The 21032-nt window shown below is 37.6% G+C and overlaps 2 protein-coding genes, 1 long non-coding RNA gene and 1 pseudogene across 4 annotated transcripts; 1 reads left to right on the top strand and 3 right to left on the bottom strand.

Annotated features, from left to right (window-relative positions):
• Positions 1-85: 85 nt before the first annotated feature.
• On the bottom strand, positions 86-2648 carry LOC147490822 (L-type lectin-domain containing receptor kinase IX.1 pseudogene; annotated as a pseudogene). The gene has a single exon (XR_015200407.1). The product of XR_015200407.1 is annotated as an L-type lectin-domain containing receptor kinase IX.1 pseudogene (transcript).
• A 3865-nt stretch (positions 2649-6513) lies between these two features.
• EMB1968 (ATPase family associated with various cellular activities (AAA)) lies at positions 6514-11813 on the bottom strand. The gene is made up of 12 exons (XM_086569546.1): positions 11664-11813; positions 11492-11570; positions 11330-11409; positions 9277-9399; positions 9097-9166; positions 8916-8989; positions 8657-8777; positions 8487-8549; positions 8275-8334; positions 7774-7899; positions 7612-7695; positions 6514-7132 (listed from the first exon to the last, which is right to left on the bottom strand). Exons 1-12 carry the CDS (start codon positions 11705-11707, stop codon positions 7031-7033), a joined length of 1026 nt encoding a protein of 341 aa, XP_086425672.1. The 5' UTR covers positions 11708-11813; the 3' UTR covers positions 6514-7030.
• A 5790-nt stretch (positions 11814-17603) lies between these two features.
• Positions 17604-20413, top strand: LOC147490824 (Mitochondrial substrate carrier family protein). The gene is made up of 7 exons (XM_086569547.1): positions 17604-17907; positions 18488-18573; positions 18697-18904; positions 19031-19157; positions 19382-19566; positions 19670-19792; positions 19909-20413. Exons 1-7 carry the CDS (start codon positions 17752-17754, stop codon positions 20044-20046), a joined length of 1023 nt encoding a protein of 340 aa, XP_086425673.1. The 5' UTR covers positions 17604-17751; the 3' UTR covers positions 20047-20413.
• A 145-nt stretch (positions 20414-20558) lies between these two features.
• On the bottom strand, positions 20559-21010 carry LOC147490825 (uncharacterized). The gene is made up of 2 exons (XR_015200408.1): positions 20874-21010; positions 20559-20773 (listed from the first exon to the last, which is right to left on the bottom strand). It is a non-coding gene; the product is annotated as an uncharacterized LOC147490825 (long non-coding RNA).
• Positions 21011-21032: the final 22 nt, after the last annotated feature.

Consider the following 21032-nt stretch of genomic DNA (forward strand, 5'->3'; position numbering starts at 1 on the left):
CCGGACGAAAATCAAGCGATGTGCGGCACGTTATCTTCATTTTGTCAACACTGCATATAACGCTCTGAGTATGTTCGCATGTGGATCTCTGTTGACATTTCCTGTGACATTACATCGGCTTCATCCAGAATTTTTACAGCGAATAGTACATACTTGACCAAATTAGAACATGATAAACTTCTATGTAGCTCAAAACCATATTTACCACAGTATCAAACAGTACACTTCATCAGTTGCCTTGGTGCAGTACTGTGAAGTGATTTCAAGTGTCTAATGGTCTGTGTATACACAAGTAGACCAAAGAAACTGACAAACAACAAAGAGAATTTCTTAAATGGATGTGACCAATTTCAAGGCTAGTGTACATCATCGATGGATCACGAGAATTGAGCTATGGAACCGGCTCTGGAAACCTGGGTACAGGCAGCTTTTTGGGAAGATCTGGCAGTGCAGCCTCAAAATTGAGAACTTGTAGTGCTTGCCGTATCGTAGGTCTCAGATGGTGATTAGGATGAGCACACCACAAGCCAACTGTTATCAAACACTCAATGTGTTTCAAATCAATTTCCATACACAGTGTCTCGTCAACCGCTTCTTGAAGTTTTCCCATCCCGTAAAGCGTCCAAACCCATCCAACCAATCTCAGTGGAGATCCATCCTCAATGATATCAGTTGACTTTCTTCCACATGCAATCTCCAAGGCCACCACCCCATAGCTATAAACATCTGTTTCCTTACTAGTCTTGCCTGTACTAAAACACTCAGGTGCGATATAGCCAATGGTTCCAGCAAACTGTGTGGTCGGGAGACTCAAATTATGCTCCATGAGTCTAGCCAGCCCAAAGTCACCAAGCTTGGCATTGAAGTCTGAATCCAACATCACATTGCTAGATTTGATATCTCGATGCACCACACATTGCTCTCTTTCTTCATGAAGGTAGAGCAAAGCAGAAGCTAGTCCAAGTGCTATGTTATACCTTACTGACCAACTGAGAGGACTGGTATTGCCGAAAAGATGAAAATCAAGGCTCCCCTGTGGCATAAAATCGTAAACAAGAAGGAACTCACCTCTTTCATGACACCAACCAAGGAGCTGTACCAGATTTCGATGTCTCAGCTGGCTAATGATTTTCACTTCCGCCATATATTCCTTCTTCCCTTGTTTAGACTCCTTGGATATTTTCTTTATAGCGACATCCAAACTTGAGTTAGCAAGGGTTCCTCTATAAACCCCTCCAAATCCACCTTCCCCCAACTTCCTTTCAATTGAGAAGTTGCTAGTAGCTGAAGCCAACTCCTTATACGAAAATCTTCTAGGCACACCTATTTCGAAATTTATAGAGGTCTGATCGGCTTTCTCCTTCGCCAGTCTTTTTCGCCGAAAAACAGCATATATTATTACCACCAGTACTATTAAAAATACTGCAGGAACTACCACGATCGCAATTAATTTGATCTTTCCTAGTTGATTCTTATTGTCTGCATTAGTCTCCAAACTTGAACTGAACTCCCATGAATGAAGAATGTGTCTCTCTCTATATGTTCCTGTGGCTGCCGTAAAACCAATAGTGACCCAATCAGGTAAAACCTGTTTCATATCGACCTGGTAAGAAAGAGAATAATTGTTTTGAAAACTAGGAGTTTCTCCGAAATGCCAGACCACTGTCAAATTATTATTAGCTGAATTATACGTGATACAAGTGTTTATACTCTCTCCACTATGCATGCTAGCATTCCAACCAGTATATACGGAAGAAGTAATGGAGTTTTTGTTGATTCCAACATGTTCCATTGGCGGATCCCATTGTGGATTGGAATATGTGTCGAATTCAACAAATATTATTTGGTTTTTGTCTATAGCATCACTAGTTGTCTGGTTGAATAGACCAAGAAATCCTCCAGCAGAATTGATTGGTATAGGAAAATCGAGAGGAGCAAGAAAGAAAGCAAAGCCATGACCGTATATTGAAGCGTTCAGGGTGTCAATGAGGAAGGAGAAATTAGTGGTGAAATCCGACAATTCTCCGGTTGAAGAGTCCCAGAGGTGCATTGGCTTGCTATAAGTGGATCGACCAACCTGGTTCGAAAATTTTACTGTATTGAATTCAATGAAATAATTATTGTCGCTTCCCTGTGAAGGTTGGGCATCGCCTCCATAGATAATTTGAGAATCTTCAGGATCAAAGCTAGATATATTGAAGTAAAGCGGATAAGCAGAGGGGAGTAGGAATAAAGTGAGGAGCACAAGGTGAAGGAAGATGTTCAACGAATTGTGGAATGACATGTTGGCACAACTTGGTTGACATGACTTAATGAAGAGAGCTCCACATTCTCACAATAGATAAGAAAGACTGAGAAGAAGAGACGCGGTTAAAGAACCACAGCCAGCGCAACACTACCAATATTAAAGCATGTATCATCCTGAAAATAATACTACAGGCCGGCCATCGGATGTTACTATCTTAGTATCCACCATAGGACAATAGACCCTGGCTCACAGTCACAGACACAGTATCTTATCATATGTGGGAGTTTGGAGTCTTGCCAAGGGTAGGTTTTAGTCTTCCTGATAATCCAATGATTAAAGCTAAGTTCTTGAACTTATGTAAAAGTTAGGCTCCCAGTTATCCCATATATTACAATATTTCAAGAGAGACGATGACATAATTAATACTTTAATAGCAGGTGAGTGATATTAGCATAAGAACCTAAGGATGTCCATACAGCAACAGCCAAGAAAACAACAGATCAGAAATAAATTTCGTAAATGTGTGTAGTTTATCTTTACAAAAAGAGAGCTAACCAAAACAACAATTTTGGGACTATGAAATACTCATGGCTATGGGCAGATGTATTGGTTACCCCATCGGAATTGATAAAACAACTGCGGCTAGAGATTTCAGGTTTTATGCAAGTGTACTGGTTGATTTAATTTATATCTTTCTAAACCAATTCCAAGCCAGATTATAGTAGAAGTTCCAGATGGACAAGACTTTATCCAAGAAATTGAACTCTCAAGGCTTCCAAAATTTTGCTCCCATTGCAAGTCAATTGGACACTTGATGAGCGATTGTAAATCTCTACAGAAAGAGATAAGAAATGAGGACACAAACCTGGAAAAGGAACCGAGGCAAGAAAATCAGCATGCTACTGAAGCTGCAAATCATCGAAGGAGGCGTAATAGAAATCGGCAAAATAATAACCGGGAAGCTAGAACTAGTGGGGACAAAGACTCACAGGGTGTTCCCATTCCTACCCCAATTTGTACTGGTACTGGTGTTACATTACCAGAAAATGTGGTGGGTCTAGAGGCCAGAGATGCACAAACACAAGAAGCTGGAACTAATCACGTTGATGCAATACCACAAGTTGGGGTAGCAGAAAATATAGTTATTGATGTTGTTGCATTGCTTCCACTAGCTGTGGAAATGCAATCAGTGCATCTCAAGCTGATGTTACAGCTACTAACTGCTCTCTAGCTGTCGAAAATTCTGTTTCTCCAACTATGTGTAGCCTTACACACTACATTGTAACTCCACTCAGAGTTACTATGGCTGAAGATACAATTGTGCCGCAATAGAATAGTCGAGCAGCTGATTCCTATTCTCCCATTGCGAGGACTATGAAGAGTGGAGCTTTAGAGGCCGATTCCTCTTCAACGGTGAGAATGGGTGAGTCCAATTCTTCTTCCACTACTGGAGAGGGAAATAGGCTCAAACTATTGAATGAGACAAATTCACTGCTAAGATCGATTAATTGGGATGGTGCAGGAGCATGCTGATGAAGAGGATAACTCAAAGGATGGTGAGGAACCATGGCAGATTCAGAAGAAGGAAGGAAGCAAGACAAAGGGGAAAGATGTCGATCCGACTCCTCGTCCACCCAGGGCTCCAACAAGATATAAATGAATTACTCTTAGGGTCTGTTTGGAAGTTTTCCTTTGGAATTGGAATTGAAAATATAATTCCAAGACTTACAATTTTAAGTAGTTAAAATTCCTGAATATATGGAAATTTCAAGTTTCTGCCCCCTATAGAAACTTACAATTCCTTTATTTTGGAGATTTGAGGTTTCCATTCCAGTGCAGAAAAGGTTGCCAAACAAGGTGATTCATAATTTTCGGAAATATATTTTGAATTCCATCATAAAATCCTGGTTGCCAAACACACCCTTACTGGAAACACATATGGTTTAGAAATTAGAATGAAGGCTTTATCAACTTCATAGAATATATTTTTTTGGTTTCAAAGTGGTGTTTAATCCCTATATTGTAACCTTATTATTATATATAATATTCACATTTTTAATGAATTCAGTTTACAGCTACTTAGAATATTATTGTAACCTTACATAGAAAATTATGTAAAGCTACTTAAGCTGTTACAGTTTTAATGAATTCAAACTTACCAAAAATAAAAAATAAAAAATAAAAAATAAAATAAAATAAAATAAAAAATTCACATTTTGCCTGCAAAAAAAAGAGCTATCGATTACAAGGTTAGTTTACAGCTTGCAACCGTATCCCATCACTACCATTCCCAAACCATTAACGACCCATTTCAAGGCTGGTATAAGTTATGGAAGGCTCACGAGAATTTAGCAATGGCTCTCCGGCTCATTATACATGAGAGCAGGCATCTTTATTGAAAGATCTGGCACTGAAACCTCAAAATTAAGAACTTGAATTGCTTGCTTTATCAAAGGTCTTAAATTGTGATTGGGATGAGCACACCACAAATCAACAGTTATCAAACGCTCCATTTGTTGCTCATCAAATTCTGTACACCGCCTTTTGAAGTTTTCCCGTTCTGTAAAGCATCCAGACCCATTCAACCAATCCCACTGGAGATTCCTCCTCAAGGATATCAGTTGACTTTCTTCCACATGCAATGTCCAAGGCCACCACCCCATAGCTAAATACATCTCATTTCTTACTAGCCTTGCCGGTACGAACATACTCAGGTGCCATATAACCAATGGTTCCAGCCAACCGTGTGGTCTTGAGACTCAAATTGTGGTCCATTAGTCCAGCCAACCCAAAGTCGCCAAGCTTGGCATTGAACTAACCTCGGTCATGACACTATCCGAGGAGCTGTACCAGATTGTTAGCAGCTGAAGCCAATTCTTTATACACAAAACTTTTAGGCAGCACAACATCTGCTTCAAAATATGGGGAAGTTCGGTTGGCTTTTTCATCTGCTTTCAAGTTTTTTCTCTCTTAACGAACAGCATATGTTATAACCACCAGTACTACCAAAAACACAGTAGGAACAACTACCACGGTCGCAATTAATTTGATCTTCCCTAGTCGATTTTTGTCTGCAGTACTCTTAGTCTCCAAACTTGACTTGAACTCCCATGAATGAAGAATGTGTGTCTCTCTCTGTCATCTAGTAGCTGCCGTAAAATCAATAGTGACCCACTCTGGTAAGACCTGTTTCATATCAACCTGGTAAGAAAGAGAATTATTATTTACTAGTATACTGCTAAGCAGTGGTGGCGTGAGCGGAGAGGGAGGAGTGGAGATTGAGATTGCGTGGAGAGGGACGAAGAGATGAGTACAGACAGAAACCAACCAAACACATTTTTGTCCGCTAAACCCCCCTTTCTGCCTAGAACGTTCACTCAGCTCACTTGATAAAATTACCTCCTCCAAAATACCAGACCACTGTCAAATTCTTAGTTGTAAATGTGATACAAATGTTTACTCTCTGTCCTCTGTAGACAATTTGAGAATCGTCAGGATCAAAGCTATTATATGGAATTTTGGCATGTAAGCAGAGGGAAGTAGGGATAAATTGAAGAGCTGAAGGTGAAGGAAGAAGTTCAATGAGTTGTAGAATGACATGTTTGCAAATCTTGTTTCACAAGACTTACAGAAGAGAGCTCCACATACTCACTAATCTAGGATTCCTTATCACGCCACACACGAACATCTTAGGACCGACTTCTTAGGAGAAGAAATACCAAGAAGAAGGGACGAGGTTGACGGCACAATACTGCCAATTTCTATGCATTGTCCTGAGAAAAAAACTACCATCTGGTGATACTGGGTTAGCATCCACCATATATAGGAACAGTAGAACAGTATCAAGAATGGACAATATCATTTGAAGTATTATTCGAGAAGTCAAAGAATAACGATTATAAATAATAAGTGGTAGCAACATTTCAATATCTATCACAGGTGCAAGTTTGGAGTCGGATTCTTGCTAAGGCTGAGTCCAATGGCTCCCTATCCCTTTAAAAGTAGAGCTAAAGTCAATAGATTTTACTCTCTATCATTAATTTCCTCTTTATATATACAAAGAATTCTACTCTCTATCTCTATTTTACTCTCTATATAGAGAGTAAAATAATGATAGAGTAAAATATGTTGACTTTAGCTCTATTTTGTTGACTTTAGCTCTACTTTATTGACTTTAACACTACTTTTAAAGGGATAGGGAGCCATTGGACTCAGCCTAAGGGATTTTGTCTTCCTGATAATACAAAGATAAATACCAGAATCTAAAAGAATAAACTCACAACTTGTTTGAAATACATTTCCAGCATACGATAGCTTTGGAGGATACAATAGCTAGAAGTACAATGAAATCTTCGTGTCCTATAATAAGTTTATGCTAGACAAGAAAACTAGATTGCATTACAAACTTAAACTTAAAATGGAACACATACTAAACTCGCACCTCTGATTGCTATAAGGAACATATACTGAAGTCTAATTTTCAAGAAAGTCTGGAGCAAAGCCTAATTATCCAACCTAAAAATCCCTTATAATGTTTACCAAAAGACAACCAATATGTGCAGTATATGATCCTGAGTCCTGACAAAATGAGCATTGTTTTCAGGTCAACAGCTTCAGAGTTTCAACAAACATTCTAACCATATGTTACTGTATTCCATACTGCCTCAAAATTACAAAGGGGTTTCAGTTAGAAAAGAATGAGAAAAGAGAAGCTTTCTTCGTGTACAAGCTCCCAATTGTTCCCCAGACGATAAATGAATTGTTTGCTCTCCATTCACCCAACTAATTGTAGGAGAATTCCTCTGGCATGTTACATAGAGCTTTCATTGTGGTGCTGGCCACATCCATCAGCTGTAAATACTCGTCTGCTCCATCAATCAGACACTGAAAGTTGACAAAGAATAACACAAAGGACTCATAAACTTCTTCATTATGGAATTACACTCTGAATATAGACTAAAGGATAATCATGTAATTCAAGTCTATTTATTATTAGCATTAGTATTAGTATTAGTATTATCATTATTATTTATTTTTATTATTATTTATTATTTATTTATTTTACTGGGGGGGTAGTGATGCTTATCATTGGCCAAAAAGTGAATTGGACAGGTACACCTTTTATTGTTTCTGAAGATACTAAAGTTAAAAGAATCTATAGCTTTTATAGATATGGAATGAGAAAGAGAATGGTTAAGGCGATGTCAAAAATTTGGGAAATAAAGTGATGTGGGAAATGGGACAAATCTGTATGATAGACAAGCATTTGGGAAATACAGCTATGTGGGAAATAGGACAAATCTTTATGATGGACATAGGTGTAGTTTCTTGAGTAATGCAGAATCTTATTCTAATAGAAGTACCTTATCCGCTTCACCCAATTTCCTGCAGATTCTTGCCTTTTGTTCATCCAATATATCATTTGATTCAACAACCACTTCAAATAACTGTAAGAGATATGATGTTAATGCCAGTTAAATCCAAACATATTCAGGTGGGAAGGATGAAAGTTCGAGTAATAGGACCTGAGAAAACATTTGTGAAACTGGATACCCCTCTGCAATCACATTAGTAACCTCCTTGTTTGCCGATTCAAACTCACCACTCTTACATGCTGAAAAGAGGGTTTGAACAACTTCCTGGGGAATAACCTGGTATATTGAGAAACCAAGATTCAGGAAGTTTTTTCGTAAACTGCAAAGGAAGATGAAAAAGACAACCAAAATGCAAGGACCTCTAATTTGACAAAAAACTGTTTTTGTGATGCGTATAGAATCACATTAGGACCTAGTTTGACAATATTTTCAACTATTAGATTGGGAAAGGCAACAAAATAACTTTTCCGTGTTCCCAGTTCCCACAATTCAGAACAAGCTTGCAACAGATGCAGGTTATAGCTCACATGCAAAAGGGTACACAAGAAGTCAAGAACCCCTCAAACATCTTTTGTGTTACACATTAGGTTCTGCTTCAATTTTATCCAACAAAATGCCCAAGAGAAAAAGATGAAAGATCAGCCGTCTTACCCCAGAGACGCTAATTAGTTCTTTAGCAGATACGGTGGATCCAAATAAGCGAGCAGCACCCTGAAATAATTCCAAATACATGATCAAAATCATTTTGAGAGATGCTAAACTTAGTGCACTTGTTAGAAGATTAAGATTAATTAACAATGATTTTGCAAACAACATTTTTTCTACTATAATATAGCTAAACATAACTCAGAACTGTTTGACACCTGCAAATATGTTATAGCCCGACGAAGATCCCCTTGAGAGATAGAGCTTAATGTTGAGAGAGCCTGCATTCATACATCGATGTGTAAGGGTGTCAATGCTAAAACATGGAGAAACATTAAAATGCAATACTAATTTTTTAAAGGAAGTGTTCCATTTATTCCTTTAGCACCTCTGGGTCCAGATTGAGGCCTTCTTCTTTGCATATGTGCAATATACGACTGGTCATGATATCTTCTGAAAGTGGCTTGAACCTAAATTTTGCGCATCTAGAAGCAAGTGGCTCGATGATCCTATATAGAGCAAGAAAAGGTAACTGAGAAATGTAAAGATCATGTCGAAAGGAGCACATATAGAAGAAAAAATATATATAAATTTTTAAAAAAAAAAAAAGGTGACAAAAGACATTTATAGAAATTAGTTTCTCTTACCTGCTGATGTAATTGCAAATGTAGAAGAATCTCGTCACTTTTGAGTAAGTTTCCATGGTACGTCGCAAGGCATTCTACATGGGAATATAGATATATTGAAGCGGCAGCAGTCACACCATATAAAACACTGATTCAAAAATGAGGCCTTAGTCAGAAAAGAATAATTATATACTCGAAATACCTGAGCATCTTCAGTCATTGAATCAGCTTCATCTAGGATAATAATCTTGTATGGCGGACATGGATATCCCCTTAAATTGATGAGGAAAAGCACACATGAAAATAAAAAAAAGAATCAATAGAAGGTAAAGCAAGCAGCTTATATACAATAACACAAATTTGACAAAATAAATTTGCATACCCCTGACGACCACGAGTACCAACAGCCACTGCTGCAAAATCCTTGATCTTAGTTCGCACTACGTTAATCCCTCGATCATCACTCGCATTCAGCTCTAGTACCCTAGACTTGTACAGCTCAGGTCTGCAAAAGATTTTATACATCCTCTTCATAAAAACTATATAGGCATATCATATCTTGCAGTCGCAAAGGGAATGCTTCTTTATAGTTCTATTACTTGTCACGCCCCAATTTTTCAGACAATTGAATATTCAGATAAAAGAGCTCGATCCGAATATTCAACAATCTAATAAACCAAGACGTGAGCGGGTTTGACTCACACGAGTCCAAACTAAAACTAAAATATAAAACCTCTGAACATCGCATTCTAAAAAAAATCGGCAAAGTTTCCTTTGTATTTCCAACATTTCATAAATTTAAAATCTGTCATAACATGAAAATCAAATAATATACTTCCATTTAATATATTAAAACCTCATCTGTAAACCCAACTACTAAAAGATATACTGATTCGTGGAACCGGCTACTTAACTATCTCGACAAATGCCAGTTAAATCAAGAAGTCAATCCTCAAATCAAAAGAAAACGATTTATATACGAACAACATCCCAGATACCCTAATACATGTCTTATATAATACAAATAGAATCATGAAAACAATAAACCATTATTCAAACAGAATATAACTTTCTCCAATTTCATTCTCCATGTCCACTTTGGAAACCCGTAGTTTCTCTGGGTATCACCACCACTAGCAATAAATAAACATTCAGTACCATTTCAACATAAATAACACAACATGGTCCCAATTTAATTTCAACAAAAGAAGTCATTAATGCTATTGAACCACTCACGTGCATCAAGACATGTAGTTCCTCTTACCTTTCGAGACTCACTAGATAGTTTCTCGCTTAAGTAGATACATATAGTTTCTTGCCACGTAAGCATAACACTTTACATCATATCTGTAAATGTCTAACTATCATAAGCATTAGTTACACCAATAAATACACTAATTACATAATATCTAATATAAAAGTTGCACTGTACTACAAAGCTGCCTACATATCCAAATCCTTTAAGGTTTGGAATCAAGTCTTATGTAGCTCTTAAATTATCCAATACCACAACTCTACAGACAATATAATATACACGACTTCGATTTCATTAATAAACCCAACTCTAAGGTTTATCAAAACATAGTAGCAAATACGAATTTCTAATTAAATAGAAAGAATCAATCACAAACAATACTTGAGCAAATATATATAACCACATCCAAAGTAATTAATCATACAAACTTATCGTAACTTTTCACACCTAAATAAACCCCTTTATAAAAGGATGCATAATTATCGGGAACCAACTATTCCAATTACCTGTTCATACTACGAACATATATAAAATAAGCCAAAACAACACCGCATCACCTTTAGCACCCCATAGCCAACAACCTCGCTTTAGAAATATATGTACAACCTCATACTTATATCAAACTTCCTCATAAACAATAAATTTTTATCCAATGCAAAAGAATTACACAACCCCCATTTTATATAACAATCTGTAGAACAGTGCTACAATACTACTCAGTGCTACAGAAACCACTACTAGTCACTAATGTGGACTAAAAATACCGGTTTTTAAACCTATTACAACAATATGTATTTTATTTTAACAATTATATCAATATGAAAAATGTGGGTGTAACATTACTCAAATCAAGAACAATTAAAGATCTTGTCATACTTTATACATGATAAACAACTTTAGGGAGTAAGTACTTTAACACATAGCAAACGATCATTTGTATTCGACGTATTTCTATTATAACTTCCCTGTTTTGTATCTGAAAAGGCCCCATTCCAATTACATAAAGATTAATGCCATCAGTCTCATAACCTAGGCTAAGGCTAATCTATGTAAGGCCACATTTGGGGTTGCCTCGTCTTTTCCTTTACTAATTTGAGTCTTAAACATTCTACATTGCAATTACAAAACCCCAATAACCATACTACATTGTGCATAACAATTATAAATCAAAACTAATTACCCGAACAGCTGATGAGCGATAGCGAGGGCGGTAGTAGTCTTTCCAGTACCAGGAGGACCATAGAATAGCATATGAGGACACTGTAAATAAAATAAAAATCAAAACTTTAGTATATTACAGCATTAAAATAGAGACAAAATTCATTGGGGCAAAGAGAATTACGTTTGTGGTTTCAAGTGTGTTGGTTAGAACACGGATTACTTCGTCTTGGTGTGCAACATCTTTCACTTGCTTTGGTCGACTGTTAATGAAACAAAGAGATTATTAGATAGAAATTAACAGGAAAAAAAATGACATTTGGTATATTGAGTGTGAGAGAGAGAAGAGGGAGTACTATTTCTCGACCCATGGTTGAGTGCTTGGTATTACAGGCGCCATTTTTCTCCTTCTCTTCTTCTGTACAGTTTTGCAGTCTACACCTAAAAAACCAGTTTTTTTACTTGCAGAAGGCTGCGAAAATTTGGCGCCTATATGCAAAATGCCGATACCGAATTATTCCATCCCGCGATATGTCGTCATATACCGAATTGCTGAGTGCTGATATACACTCGAAAAGTCGTCAAAACTGACTCATTGAAAATATGAAATACGGACACTTTGATGTATCGTGTCGGGTTTTTCAGATATTTTTACATTGCAAGCTTTGCATTTTGGACCCGCAATTATCCAAATAAAGTGTAAAATTTTGGTTTGCAAATAAAATTAATATACAAGGCGAACTGGCATTCTGTATGGGTGGTGTAAAGATTCTAATTGGGCGAACCTTACGTGTGTGTAGGAAATTTGGGGAGAATGATGTTGTGACTGAGTTTGAAAGATCGAACTGCTTACGTATCCAATTATCTAACGAACCGGAATGAAGTTTAACGTAGTTCATTGTTTGGGTTTTATAATCGAATGATTGATGGCGAACGGAGAAGATAGAGAATGGAGAAGAAGCATCGAATTCTCCTCCCTTTGTTAGAGAGTGAAGATGAAATATATAAAATTTTCTTTCCCCTTTGGTGCTCCATTAGTTAATGACATTTAGTATTGCATTGATAGCTATTATTACTCTATGCATATATTCATGTTCATTTTGTAACCATTTGGTAACTCATGACTCTTGAGTTAACTAATTGTAATGATCCAATAAGTTAGTATCAAGATATAATCAATGACAATGACACATGTCGCAGATATATTGATAACAATATATGTCCCTCACAGATGGCGAATAAAATGTTTTTGTTAACGATCAAAATTAAAAACTTTTTAACTTTCTCTATTGATATTTTTATTTTGATAATATTCTTAACTACCGATATAATACAATTGTCATCGAAACAATAGTATGTGAAATGCATTCCTTTAGTGGAGAACAAAAGCCAAATCGCATGGCATCTCTACTACTTATAAGTGGCCTGGGCGAGTCAGCCGTTTAAGCTGTAACTTGGTTCTAACCAGTGCTACTTTATAAACACGTGTATAATGTTAGCCGTCTGAGCCGGAACTTTGATGTGTTTTTTTGGACAAAAGTTTGTTCAATTATGTTTTTAGTGTGATAGCGTATGACTTTCTAACATAATTTTTTGTTTCGGCCTTACCGCTAAAGCAACATTAGAAAAAGTCAGGCAAATGTAGTGCAAAGCATGTGAATAATTTATAGTAATGTTAATTGCTAGCAACCTTGATAATACTTAGGCTGGGTGCAATGGCTCCGCATTCCTTTAAAATTAGTGGGAGTTGCAGTGGTTTTCTACCCCTATCTCTATATAACTCTCTATATATAAAGAGTATTATTGAGGAATGAAGAGTGCATTCCACACGAGTTGAAATAACGTAGTTTGTAAAAACCCAAATGACGCCACTTGAAGTGGCGTAGAATGTAAAATACAATTTCATGCAGGGTGCAATGGCTCCGCATTTGTCACAGTCCGATTTTCTAAACAATTAAAAATAATGAATATTTGAAATACAAATATCTCAAACATCATTATATTCAATTGTCTAAAAACCCAGGCTATGACGGGGTGATACAACACATGTCAAAACCTAAAACCCACATCACAACAGGATCAACTTAACAACACAAATCTCCAAATTCCTCAACTATCACTTTATTCAGAACTTTCTTCCATCCCAATACAAACATAAACAAACTTTAAGAATAAAAATTTCCAACATTGTATTCTCATGTCATATAAAAATGTAACCTACGTTATTACATCATTCCCATAAAGAATCGGACCTAAAAGAAAACTAACGGATCGCTCCGTGCACTAATCCCAATCACACGCCCAGCGATTCCATCGCCTTCCACCTATGTTCCTAAGAACACACCCACGCGTTTGCAAAACAAAGCAAACATGGGTCAACAAATTGAATTTGCTGGTATGAGTAGACTAACTACATATAAACATTATCATACTTTAATTATCCAAACAACACTTTTCCTCTATCATAACCTAATCATTATCAGCTTGGAAGACAGGTAGTTCCGTCATCTCAACCGGCATAGTTCTTCCCAAGCAAAACTTATATTATCTTAACTCATTCAAATCACTCGTTTTAATATCTAAATAATTGAATTACACTTACCGATATCCGCCGCTGTATAAGGGTAGGACCGCGTCCCTGCACAAAATATTATTAAGTCCTACCCTCCTGCAAAAGAAAGTTAAAACTTGTATAGAACATATGTACATATCCTATATGTATTCAAAAGTAAGCCCAAAGACACTTGCATCATCAAATAAATTTCTCTTATCACTTAATCAATTACTTTTCTTATACACCCACCCTTTAGTACCTATGTACCTTAGGTCATTCCCGCCACATTCAAGGAATACCTAACCTTACATTCTCAGACACTCAAGGAATCTGACTAACCCGCAAGCGATATACCTTAGTTCCTCTACAGGGTAGTCCAAACAATCCGGTCATTCATGGCACATTCAATGAATACCGGGTCATTCATGGCACATTCAATGAATACCCCTATATAACGCCTAACGGGCCATTTATGACACATTCAATAAATGCCCACCTAACATATGACATCAACAAATCATAAAAGTCAATTATGAAATTTTAGGCGTGGAGAATTCTAAAAGAGTGCGAAGAAATTTATTTACGATTATTGAACTTTATTTTATATATCATTTAAGATAACGAATGCGTATCTTGATTCCTGTATTTTTTATTTACGCGTTATTAATTTCAGGGATGTCTTAGTGTCATAACGTTGCATATCATAAAATACAGCAAAATCACATAGTAGTTAATACACATACACACGTATATATAGAGGTCTTAGCCTAAAGTCAAGTATGCTAATAGCCCTAGACCTATCTTAATAACCCAAATCATAATCCGAGTTAAAAGGTCAAATTGGGTCAACTTGTCAAAGTCAACCCTGGTCAAAGTCAACCTTGGTCAAAGTCAACCCTGGTCAAAGTCAACCATCATGGTCGAAGTCAAACTGTCGTTTCCATGTTCGACAGGTTCATGGTCATAGCCATGGTTCATGGCTAAGGTCAAAGGTGCATGGCCCATGGGCTCATGGTTAAAGCTATGGTTCGGACCCAACTGGCCAAGCCCAAACCTTAGAACCCGAAAGACTAAACATTGGAAAACCCAAACAGATCTATTTTAAGTCCAATGGACTGGCCCCAAGCAATATTTGAAACGGGCCCAAAAACTTATACTGAACTGGCCCAAAACATAACTGAGTTCGGCCCGAAAATGTTAAATTGAACTGGTCCACAAATCGGAAAATAGAAATGAATCTGGTCCAACCCAAAAACTGATATGGTCCGGCCCAACCAAACTAAACCAAATAAAATCGGGCCCAACAACTAAAATAGAATCGGGCCTAAACCAAAACAAAACAAACCGGCCCAAAATAACCAACCAAGGCCCAAGGCCCAACTAAGATGAACAGTGTCATATTCTTCACCAAATTTCTGCCACCGCCAGTTCGCACGCCGGCCACCACCAGCCCTCCAAACTAATAGAAATAGCTCGGTTTTAAACCCCAAGACAAACCCAACCTTCCAATACCAACAACACCCGATTTCCCCTCTCACCCAAGAAGATTAATTTAATTCCACCACCCGCTCCTCTCTCTGCAGCCACCACTCCCCAAATTCATCAAATCGGTTTTACTCCTCTACACAAACCCTACAACTTTCACAAAGCCAATAACTCTCAATCATTCAATTCCGATTATCCCTCGACCTAGATCTAAAATTTTCGCCGCCATTAATGGCTTCTCTCCGAGCTCTAATCGACTGCCCCCAACACACCCTACACTACCCCACTTCAAACCATTATTAACCAACCAACGAAATCCAAAACAAAATGGTTCAAACGATTTTAAAAATGCAAAAACCCTAAGTCCCGGTAATGGCAAGTGCGCCATTAACGCCCCCTCAAGGCTTCATCGCCCCCCCTCGACCCTCATCATCCCACAAAGACACGATACAACCAAATCACAACACAAAACGAAGTTGAACCCGCCGCCCTCGATGCGGTTTCACAACCACCATCAAGACGGTTTTAAAACGAAGCTGGCGCTTCCTCGCGACGCCATTAAGCGCCACTAGCTGCTGTTGAGCGTGAGCGAGCTACAACAGTTCAAAACAACAACTATAATAAAAGGCAAGATAGTTCATGGAGCTCGGCGCCTCCATTAACAGAGTTCAAGCTTGAACTGCTTCAGCGGTTTTAATGAAGGGCATCAGCAGTTCAACAGATTAACTTCAAAACCGAAATTTCAATAAAGTTTAATAAAACAGATGACTTCGAATTCCAATACCACGGATAATGAAGCGATTATCAATACCACGAGAAAACCATAAATTCGGTGAAATAGCAAAATAGCTACTCACCTTAACTAACTAATTTCGACGAATTTTCCTAGCCGAATCGTCGTGCTCCACCTCTCCGACAAAAGAAACTTTCTTTCTCGCCTCCATTTTTTATATTTTATTATCTTCAAAACCCTATTCTCTAGAACAATGTGTTTATATACTTGGGTCCGAAACCCAAACCCAACACCGACTCGGGCCCAAAACCAAGCCCACGTATCCCGAGTCCAATCCGACGAATTTTTAAAATAAACAATTAAATTAATTAACTAAATAGAAAAATACGTATATAAAAAAACACGGGGTGTTATAGCATTCCCTTAAAATTAGTGGGAGTTGCAGTGGTTTTCTACCCCTATCTCTATATATAAAGAGTATTATTGAGGAATGAAGAGTGTATTCCATACGAGTTGAAATGACGTAGTTTGTAAAAATCCAAACGACGCCACTTGAAGTGGCGTAGAATGTAAAATACAATTTCATACGGCGCCATTTGAAGTGGAGTGGTTTGCGAAGTGTCCCCACCAAATCACATGTTAATTATGAGAACAACGAATTACTACACTATTCCCACTACTTCTATTTTATTAAGGATGTATCGTCTTTTGCTAGTTATGCTTAAGAAGGCGCAAGAGTAGTTTCGTCTTTTGTGAAATTTGGGTTTCTATTCTACACTATTTGAAGAGGCGGCGAATGGTTTAAATTATTTTATTTTTTGTTTTCATTGCGCGCTGGTCGAAGTGGCGTTGAAAAAAACTTGGGTTTTAAACCGGGCGAGTTCAAATGGCGTAGGATTGTTCAGAATATTGATTCAACAAAACTTACTCTATCCGTATAACACTGTTCTCTATCCGTATAACACTGATTTTTTGAGGGATAGAAATATATAGAGAATGACATACCACTGGACTCATCCTTAACAGAACAGTTTGTCATCGCTCAAATCAGCAAAAACCATTGGGTCAAGCTCGCACAAGATTTGTGAATAAGCAATCACAAAACAGATACAAAATAATGTGAAGAGATTACAACATAGTACAAAAGAGAACACACAAAGTTATATAGGGGACCTTCCCCCAAAATCGACCATCAGTGGAGAATAATACACACACAATTAGATTTCTCCCGGTGATTACAAATAAATTACTACCTAGGATGTTTGATCAAGCGGAATGGACAACCTAGAAAATGGACTTTCTAAAATATATTTACTACCTAATAAAGAGGCTTTGCCGAGCCAGCCGGATAAGCTGTCATGGTGTCTGCACTTTTTGTCTCTTTCCACGTGTGTAGCTCTCTGACCACGTGTGCATGGTTGCACCTGGGCAGCTATTATAGAAAAGGGGTGTTACTAAGCATTTCCCAGCACACCACGGGATTGGATAGCACACCAATAAGACTTGTACAGTTATTACAGTTATTATAGTCTCCGCGGTTGAACACAACTGGCCTCGTCCTATTTTTACCATCAACTCCAAACCAAAAACAAAACAAAGAATAATTATCGAACAAGGAACGCAAGCAAACTCGATCCTTCTTTCACAACTCTCTCTCTCTCTCTTTACTTCAATGGAGAAGAGGGAAGAGAGAGAAGTAGTTTCTGTAACAGATGGAATGATAGAAAGCATGCCTGTGTTTGCTAAAGAGTTAGTTGCTGGTGGTGTAGCTGGTGGTTTTGCTAAAACTGTTGTAGCCCCACTTGAACGTGTCAAGATTTTGTTCCAAGTATGTTCTTTTAATACAACTTACTTCTTGTTAAGATGTTATGATCACTTGTTTAATGTTGTTGGGACTTGGGTGTGTGTGGGATTTTTAAGTTTTTTGTTTGTGTTGGACGTGGTGATGTTTTTGGGTGATTGAGCTACTCTAGTTTCTTGATATCTTTGATATTTAACTGGGTACTTGAATTTTATTTGGATTCATCTTCTTTGAGATCTTGTTTTCCCTCTTCAATTTGTAATGTTACTGGTGATACATGTGAATGTCATTTTCTTTATGCTACAATTCATAGCTATTTAGTTGTTTGTTTTGTTAATTGGTTGGACATGTGCGGTGTGCCACTGATCACCTTCACTGGACTTGATTGGTTTTAGAGATGGTTAAGTGGTTGAAGTCGGGGAATCTTAACTTGTATGTAATTCTCTATATGAAGTGAAGTTGAGATGGTCTAGAAAAACTAATGGGACTTCAGAAGTATTTAGAGCCTGTAGGCAACAGTACACCTAGTTACCACAAGTTTGAACTATATTAGAAGTTTGACAATGCATCTAGATTTGCTTAGTTAACCCAACATATGATTTCGCAGACCAGAAGAGCAGACTTCCACAGTATTGGGTTGTTGGGATCTTTCAAAAAGATCGCAAACACTGAAGGAATACTAGGTTTTTACAGGTAGACGATTTTATTGATTATTTTTTATTCCTTACTGTAGTCGCAGTCATCGTGAGTTACTTTCCTATATGTGTATATATTTTCAGCTGTTTAGATACCTTTTTTTCTGGAATAATGCTTCAGAGGCAATGGAGCTAGTGTTGCTCGAATTGTTCCTTATGCAGCTTTACATTATATGATGTACGAGCAATACCGTCGCTGGATAATTCTAGGCTTTCCCGACATTGGAAGAGGACCTGGTCTTGATCTTATGGCTGGATCATTTTCGGGAGGGACTGCAGTTCTTTTCACTTACCCTCTTGATTTAGTCCGCACAAAATTGGCTTATCAGGTGAATGACTCTAGGTCCTACTTTTCTTCTCCTCTGTTCTTATTCTTTGCTCTTCCATTTATTGAGGTAATGGTCTCTTAATTAACTTACAAAGAAGCATGACTGTTTTATATTTCATCTGTGAAGGTTTTTGAACCATCTAAGTTGAATATTAAACGGATGCCTCATGCTGAACAATTCTATAAAGGAATTTTTGATTGCTTCAAGAAGATCCACAAAGAAAGTGGGATAAGGGGCCTGTATCGTGGTGTAGGTACGTGGTAACCTATCTTACTAGAAATTGATATTGCTTAAAGTTCAAGGATGAGCTATAATAGTCTGCTTCACACTGGATATGGTGCAGCAGCTTTTAAAATTTGGGAAGTCACAAATATCCACGAGATTTTCAGCAACTTGGGTTTCATTTGTAGTAAGATTTTGCATTCCACTAAATACTTAGGGAATTTCTTTTGCATAATGTATAATCTGTGTGATCAGCTCCATCTCTTTACGGGATCTTCCCGTATTCTGGTTTGAAGTTCTACTTCTACGAGGAGATGAAAAGCTATGTTCCTGAGAAGCACAAGAAAGACATCACGGTGAAGTTGTTTTGTGGATCCGTTGCCGGTTTACTAGGGCAGACATTTACTTACCCTCTTGATGTTGTTAGACGGCAAATGCAGGTGGTCTTTCACACTTCAACTTGTAACTTTCATTTAAGATCTACAACTTTGATGCACGCATAGCTCCAGAAATATAATAGAGAAGGACTGACCATCTTACTAGGTACAAAGGATTTCAGCATCTAATAGCGTGGAGATGAAAGGAACAATGCAGACCCTTGTTACTATTGTCCAAAACGAAGGGTGGAAGCAACTATTTTCAGGGCTTAGCATCAATTACCTAAAGGTACATACGATCATTTGACATATGCATTTATAATTTAGTCAATCATCAATCTCACTCTTTTCCTCTTCTCTTATAATTTAATGAAGGGTTTCTAATTGTTTCTCGATGTGGATTAGGTTGTTCCATCAGTAGCAATTGGATTCACAGTGTATGACACGATGAAGTTGTGGCTGAGAGTTCCATCAAGAGAGGACAACACTGGCAAGAAAGCGTTAGAAGGAATAAATCCTCGCTCCACGTCTCACCACTCCTGAGAATATTCCTATATTTAACCTTTCCCTAACCTTTTCGAACAAGCGCTTTCCCAGATAAAAATACTCAACCTGTGCAGTTCAGTGCTCATTCTGCTTCATATCATGCTGTTTCCATTCAGCTGTAAGGAGCGTATCTCCCGCTTCCTTCCTAAATCATTGATTCCATTCAAACCATGACAAGTCAATCAGCTTTACATCCTTCAGAAGGATACATTGAGAGAAAAATGATTCTCCCTTCCAGTAATCAGATTCGGGGTTGGATCATGGATAAAGTAAATATTTTGTAATTGTATGAGCATACATCACACGAAGAATTAATGATATTTATTTGAAATTTTCAGAGTTTTTCTGATCAACTGAAGCTAAATATTTCTCTCTGCTGGTCGAGTACCGTGTGTGGTTCTACGTTTTATAATGAATTCCGATTTCAAAAGTCAAAGATGGTATTCTGTTACTTAGGCATTCAGCCATTACTTGATTGCTTTTCAGCACTGCAATGGTACAATCAGGAAACAAATACAAAAAAATCATAAGCTGATAGCTATCCTTTTCCAGAATAATTCGACCTATAATTCAATGGCAAGTTGGTCGTAAATTGTATGGATTAATGGATATATATACAAATAATGTAGAATACGATGAATTCGGGTACTGATGTGTTTGGACAATCCACTGTCCCCGCACTTAAGATTTTGCTGTCCACGCAAGATTTTGCTTTTTGCACTTCCTGTGACAGCAGAAAAAAAGATTCTTCACGAAAGTTAGGTATATTACATACAACCCGCTGAGTGGTAACGGTGTTACCTACCCTGACGGCCTTACCTAACCTGCAATCAACTATTCCCTCTGAACGGTTCTCTCACATTATGCAGCCTCAATTGTTCATTGTAAACTGACAACCAAATCTGATCAGTGTCACATTCCTGAGTAATGAAGATGACCATGTACTCATGGACCATCACTATCAAATGCAAACTTGAAGCCCC

Source organism: Coptis chinensis, chromosome 6 (assembly GCF_015680905.1).
Source record: "Coptis chinensis isolate HL-2020 chromosome 6, ASM1568090v1, whole genome shotgun sequence".
NCBI classification, from domain to species: Eukaryota; Viridiplantae; Streptophyta; class Magnoliopsida; order Ranunculales; family Ranunculaceae; genus Coptis; species Coptis chinensis.